A 6,909-nucleotide genomic window follows, 5' to 3' on the forward strand; every position below is an offset into this window, starting at 1 on the left:
ATGCAGAAGAACACAGTGTATCAATGTAGAGCAAAATAAATACATTTGCAGAGTGCATCTGTGTGCCTAACACGCAGGCAAGAGCTAGAACATCGGGATGGCCCTAGCAGCCCCCTGGGTGCTCTCTCCCTGGTCACACCCCCTTCCCTAACGCCTAAAAGTAACCACATCCATGGTTACTTTTTATGGTAAACAGTTCCTTGTTTCTTTATAGTTCTACCACCTGTGTGTGTGTGTATGTGTGTGTGTGTGTGTATACACAATGTAGCTTTGTTTTGCCTGACTAAACATTATATGAAAGCAATCACACTATCTATGCACTTCAAGTCTTTTTTTTTACTCAGTATGCTTTTAAAATTCATCTGTTCTATTGCATTTCACAGGGTTTCATTAATTTTCATTGTTACATGGAAGTGCATTGTATGAATGTATGACATCTTTAATCCACTCCATTGTTTATGGATATTTTTGTTGTTCTCGGTTTTTTAATCACAAACAGTGTACCTATGAACATTCTTACACTGGGTCTTGTGTATACATGCAAGAATTTTTTTAATTTTTAAATTAAATTAAATTTAAGTTCAGCTTTTTATTGAACACGTTATGAAAGAGGTTTAGTCAAAAACCCAAAGCCCATGTCATCATCAGATCCTCGGATTCTTCTTTCTTTGCTTCCACTTTCTTCCTCAGCTGGAGCAGCACCAGCTACTAGAGCAGGTCCACCAGCTCCTACATTGCAGATGAGGCTCCCAATGTTGACGTTGGCCAGGGCCTTTGCAAACAAGCTAGGCCAAAAACGTTCAACATTTACACCACCTGCTTTAATGAGGGTATTGATCTTATCCTCCTTGACGGTCACCTCATCATTGTGCAGAATGAGGTCCGAGGAGATGCAGGCAAGCTGGGAGATGGAGGCCATGGCGGGGGCGAGTGTGGGGCTGGCGCTGCCGGACACGGTGCTAGTCGCCGGATGAAGTGAGGAGCTCACCCTAACACGGCTTTAGCTTCCTCGGAAGGACTGAGCACCTTGATGGCAGCTGAGGAAAGGCAAGAATTTTTTTTAGAGTATACATCCAGGAATGGATTTGCAGGGTCTTACATAAGATATGTGTTTTCAGCTGTCATTGGTAATGCCAAACTGTTTTCCAAAGTGTTGTATGTGTTTACATTCCCACCAGCAATGTGTGAGTGTTCTTTTTGCCACATGCCCTCTCTAGTACTTGTTCTTGTCCGACTTTTTTTTTTTCTCCAGTTTAATGGGAAAATATTAAATTGGAATGGTCGCAAAATCTTGATGATGAATGAGATTGAAAATCACTACATTTGTGTTTTTCCTTCTATGTAATATCTATTATGGTCTTTGCCTATTTTTTTTAACTAGGGGATATGGTTAGGCTTTGTGTCCTCACCCAATCTCATTTTGAATGATAATCCCCGTAATCCCCACAGGTCAAGGGAGAGAACAGGTGGAGGTAATTGAATTATGGTGGCAGTTTCCCCCATGCTGCTCTCATGATAGTAAGTTTTCAGAAGAGCTGATATTTTTATAAAGGGCTTCCCCCTTCACTTGGCACTTCTCCTTCCTGCCACCTTGCAAAGAAGATGCCTTGCTTCCCCTTCGCCTTCCGTCATGATTGTAAGTTTCCTGAGGCGTCCCCAGCCATGCTGAACTGTGAGTCAATTAAACCTCTTTCTTTTATAAATTACCCAGTCTTGGGCAGTTCCTTATAGCAGTATGAAAATGGACTAATACACTAGGTTGTCTATCTCATTGATATGAAGTTCTCTTTTTTTAATATTTTGGATAATAGCCCTTTGTTGGTTATATATACTGCAATTTTCTCTCATTTCTTGGCTTATATTTTCCTTTTTATTTTTATTTTTTGACACAGTCTCACTCTGTTGCCTAGGCTGAAGTGTAGTGGCATGATCATGGCTCACTGCAGCCTCAACCTTCTTGGGCTCATGTGATCCTCCCACCTCAGCCTCCAGGTAGTTGGGAACCATAGCCACCAGGACCAGCTAATTTTTTTGTATTTTTTGTGGAGACGTGGTTTCACCATGCCACCCAGGCAGGAGATTTTCCTATTAATGATGCCTTTTGAACTGAAGTGTTTTAATATTTTCATATTTATCATTTTTTCATTACAGATAATGCTTTTTTAATCTCATTGAGAAATCTGTCCCTACCCAGAAGCTATAAAGACATTCACCCATTCCATTTTTATTTATGTAAACTTTTTAACACATCAATTCTTCATCTTAGCACAATTTTATTCCTCTGCCCCTTGGCTTTCGTTGTTCTTGTTGTAAGGTCAGGTGCCAATTTCATTTTCTCTCTTGTGAAGTCATCTCTTTTCTTTTTGGTTCACCTACTACAACATTTTGGCTGTATGTATGTATGTATGAATATTTTCAAACACTAAAAAAAGTTAAAAGAACAGAACAGTGAACTGATGACACTTATCCCAAGGTTTAGCCATTGTTAACAATTTTTCCTGACTGTATCTTAAGATCTCTTTTTCTTTGATGTTCTGTAGTTTAATTATCATGTATTTTGTTATTTATTTCATTTAGTTTTCCTGCTTGGGATGCACTGGGCTTCTGGAATCTTCTGGATTGATATCTTTCATCAATTCTGGAAAACCGATATGAGTTTTCTTTTTATTTATTTATTTTTTGAGATGGAGTCTCTCTCTGTGGCCCAGGCTGGAGTGCAGTGGCATGATCTCAGCTCACTTCAACCCCTGCCTCCCGGGTTCAAGTGATTCTCTTGCCTCAGCCTCCCGAGTAGTTAGGATTACAGGCATCTGCCACCACACCTGGCTAATTTTTGCATTTTCAGTAGAGACGAGGTTTTGCCATGTTGGCCAGGATGGTCTCCATTGAACTCCTGACCTCGTGTGCTCCGTCCACTCTGGGCTCCCAAAGTGTTAGGATTAAAGGCATGAGCCACCGCACCTGGCACCAATATCAGTTTTCTATTACTGCATAACAAACTGCCCCCAAAGTTAGTGGCTGAAAAGAATAGCACCATCTATTTTGTCATCCAAACAAGTCTGCAGTTTGGATAGGTGTCTGAGGGGACAGCGTGCCTCAGAGGCACATAGGCAACTCAGGAAAGAATGGCTAGGATGGCTCAGGGTCAGCAAACAGATGTTGATGTTGAGTGGTTTTCTCTGCCTGTTTTCTAAGAATAGCAGTTCAGAAGTTCAAAGATTTCTTTGTATTTTGTACTCTCGCTGTCTCTTTTTGTCCAAACTGATGAAATTCCTTTAAAACTTTGTGGACTTCTTATGAATCAATTTATAAATTCACTCCTTTAGACAAAAGCCATGCCCACAGATTTCGTAGAGATCATCTCTACTTTGAGCTCCTTGTGAAATTTTCAGAAGCCCAGTTGTTTAACAGAGAAGGTCAGTGAGGCACAGTATGAAGACCCTTAAAAGGCCCTTTGGTGTGTTTGAAAGGGTCTATGGTGCACCACCTTAAATCTAACTGAGGTTTTAACAAAGGTTTTAGAGTCAAATCCTTGGCTTCATCTTTACACCATATTCTTGTGGCAGTGCTCTGAATTTGCTGTTTGCCTGAAAGCCATTCTTAATTAGAGAATCATTCGTATCATTTATAATAGAGTGGCTGGAATGAGAAACATTTTTATTTCCAAACATAGTAAGTCCTGCCCCCTGATTTTTTTAAACTAGGCTTTATTTTTTTGACCAGTTTTGGATTCAGAGCAAAATTAAATGGAAAATACAGAGAGTTCCCACATACTCCTCCCTGACCACATATACACAACCTTCCCACCATCAACATCCCAATCAGTGTGTGCATTTGCTACAGTTAACGAGCCAACATGGACACATTATCAACCAAAGTTCATGTTTTACATTAGGGTTCACTCTTTATGTTATACATTCTCTGGGTTTTAAGTGTAGAATAGCATCCATTCATTATTATAATACCAGAGAATAGTTTCACTGCCCTAAGACTCCCCTGTACTCCACCTATTCATCTCTTCCTCCTCCCAAACCCCTGGCAACCATTCATCTTTTTACTCTCTCCACAGTTTTGCCTTTTGCAGAATGACATATAGTTGGAATCATATAGCATGTAGGCTTTTCAAGTTTGCTTCTTTCAATTAGCAATATGCATTTAAGGTTCCATTGTATCTTTTCATGGCTTGATGGCTCATTTCTTTTTATTGTTGAATAATAGCTATTGTATCTATGTACTGGTTTATTTATCCATTTACTTTTTAAAGGACACCTCAGTTGCTTTCAAGTTTTGGCAATTATGAATAAAGCTGCTATAAACATGCATGTGCAGGTTTTTGCATGGATGTTTTAATTCACTTGAGTAGCTTTTTTTATATTGAAAAGTTATTCATTACTTTATCTCTCTGCTCTCTCATTTTTTTATAGACTACTTGGAGAAACCAGGCAGCAGCACTCTGCCTGGAAATTTTCTTAGCTGGGTGATCAGTTGATTAGGTAAATAGGTACATTTTATTTTATTTTTTATTCATACCATTTTACTTCTAATTTTTTTTTAAAAATGTGACTTGTCAGTTTATAATTGTATATACTTATGGGGTACAGAGTAGTAGTATGATTTCTGGGTACAATGTGCAGAATTAAACCAAACTCATGGTATATTTTCTATTTATATGTTACTACAGGTGATAATGTTGTTAAACTTTATGTTACTGGACCCAAGAGTCTTTTTTCTAGATTCCAATAAGCCTGTGTTGTATTTCTTTAAGTCCTCACCAGCAGCTTCTGCAAGCCCTTTTGGCTTCCACTCACCCTCTGGTCCCAAAGCCAATGTTACATTTTTAGGTTTTTTGTTTTTTGTTGTGTGTGTGTGTGTGTGTTTGTTTTTTAATACAGCAACATCACACTCCTGGTATCACTACTTATTCCGGTTATCTACTGCTTCATAAAAAACTACCTAAACTTAGTGGCCTAAAACAACAATGATTTGTTTTGCTCATGAATTTGCAATTTGGGCGAGGCCCAGTGAGGATGCGTCTCTGCTGCTCCTGTGGTGTCAGTTAGGGCATTTTCTCACTACTTTCCTAACAAAACTCCAGTCTGAGCATGTTTTAGTTCTTCTCACCCTCTTTTTCGCATCTTTTAGCCTTTCTTTCTTTGTTTCTGTGCTGCACTCTAGATCATTTCTTGATATTCCAATTTACCTATTTTCCCTCTTGGATTTAATCTTCATTTAAACCCACCCATTCAGGGCGTGTGTGTGTGTGTGCGTGTGTATGTGTGTGTTTTGAGACCGAGTCTCAGCTCACTGCAACCTCCGCCTCCTGGGTTCAAGCAATTCTCTTGCCTCAACCTCCCTGGTAGCTGGGACTATGCCTGGCTGATTTCTTTCTTTTTTCTTTTTTTTTGAGACAGAGTCACTCTGTCTCCCAGGCTGGAGTGCAGTGGCACAATACTGGCTCACTGCAACCTCCGTCTCCCAGGTTCAAGAGATTCGCATGCCTCAGCCTCCAGAGTAGCTGGGATTGCAAGTGTGAGCCCCTATGCCCAGCTAATTTTTGTATTTTTAGTAGAGACGGGGTTTCAGCATGTTGGCCAGGCTGGTCTCGAACTCCTAACTTCAAGTGATCTGCCCTCCTTGGCCTCCCAAAATGCCGGGATTACAGGTGTGAGCCACCTCGCCCAGCCCACATATTCAGTTTTTAACTTCAATTTTAACTTGCTTCTTTCAAAAATGTGTTTGACTTTTTTTTTAATGGTTAGCCCTGCTAAAGCAAGACCTCAAAAAATTAGTTTAAAAACTCTGAGGTGTTCCTCTCCATGGGAATCTTTAGTAAAAGGCAAAAGATTTATATGATCTGAAGAGAAATTAGAGCATTGTTTGACTTTTATTACAGTATAATTTGCAAACAATAAAATGCATATATTTTAAGTGAACAATTTGGTCAGTTTTGACAAATACATACACATCTGTAACCATTATCCCAATTAAAATAGAGAGTACAGTTGACCCTTGAACAGCATGGGGGTCAGAGGTGTCGACCCTCCAATGAGGTTGAAAATCCATATATAACTTTTGTCTTCCCCAAAACTTCTATACTAATAGCCTACTGTTGACCAGAAGCCTTAACAGATAACATAAACAACATAAATTTTGCATGTTATATGTATTATACACTGTATTCTAACATTAAAGTAAGCTAGAGAAAAGAAAATGTTATTAAGAAAACCATAAGAAAGAGAAAATATATTTACTATCATTCAGCGGAAGTGGATCATCACAAAAGCCTTCATCCTCATTGTCTTCATGTTGAGTAGGCTGAAGGAGAAGAGGAAGGGCTGATCTTGCTGTCTCAGGGGTGGCAGAGGCAGAAGAAAATCTGTTTATAAGTGGACCTGCACCGTTCAAGTGTCAACTGTATATCCATATATAAGATGAAGTATCCATCTATATTCCATCTACTCCATATATGTATATGCAACGGACATACACGTTTCTATCCATTTACTTATATAGAGTACATCCTATTTTATATGGAGTATAAAACATACAGAGTATATCCATCATTTATTTCTTTTGCAGTCAATACCAGCCAGCACTCTCTCCCCAGGTCGCCACTGATCTGCTTTCTATCATTATATATTAGCTTTGCCTGCTCTAGAACTTCCTCATACACACGATATCACTCAGTATGCACTCTTCTGTGTCAGGTTTCTTTTCTTCTCAGCAGAATAATTTTGAGATTTATTCATGTTGTTGCGAGTATCAGTAGTTCTTTTGATTGTATGAACATAGCACAATTTGTTTATTCACTTAGTATTGATAAACATTATGGGCTTTTCCCACAGATTTCAATTATTATGAATACAGCTACTATGAATATTGCACACAAATATTTTCTGGGGACATGTG

At 39.0% G+C, this 6,909-nt stretch overlaps 1 protein-coding gene and 1 non-coding gene across 2 annotated transcripts; both read right to left on the reverse strand.

Annotated features, from left to right (window-relative positions):
• Positions 1–601: 601 nt before the first annotated feature.
• LOC112132000 (large ribosomal subunit protein P1-like) lies at positions 602–919 on the reverse strand. Its single transcript, XM_054546869.1, has one exon. It carries the CDS (start codon positions 917–919, stop codon positions 602–604), a length of 318 nt encoding a protein of 105 aa, XP_054402844.1.
• A 4,838-nt stretch (positions 920–5,757) lies between these two features.
• LOC112132236 (U5 spliceosomal RNA) lies at positions 5,758–5,874 on the reverse strand. Its single transcript, XR_002914031.1, has one exon. It is a non-coding gene; the product is annotated as a U5 spliceosomal RNA (small nuclear RNA).
• Between the last annotated feature and the right edge of the window lie 1,035 nt (positions 5,875–6,909).

Source organism: Pongo abelii, chromosome 12, assembly GCF_028885655.2.
Source record: "Pongo abelii isolate AG06213 chromosome 12, NHGRI_mPonAbe1-v2.0_pri, whole genome shotgun sequence".
Taxonomy (NCBI): domain Eukaryota; kingdom Metazoa; phylum Chordata; class Mammalia; order Primates; family Hominidae; genus Pongo; species Pongo abelii.

Coding starts and splice junctions, on each gene's coding strand:
- LOC112132000 (XM_054546869.1), bottom strand. CDS start 919: ATGGCCTCCATCTCCCAGCTTGCCTGCATCTCCTCGGACCTCATTCTG.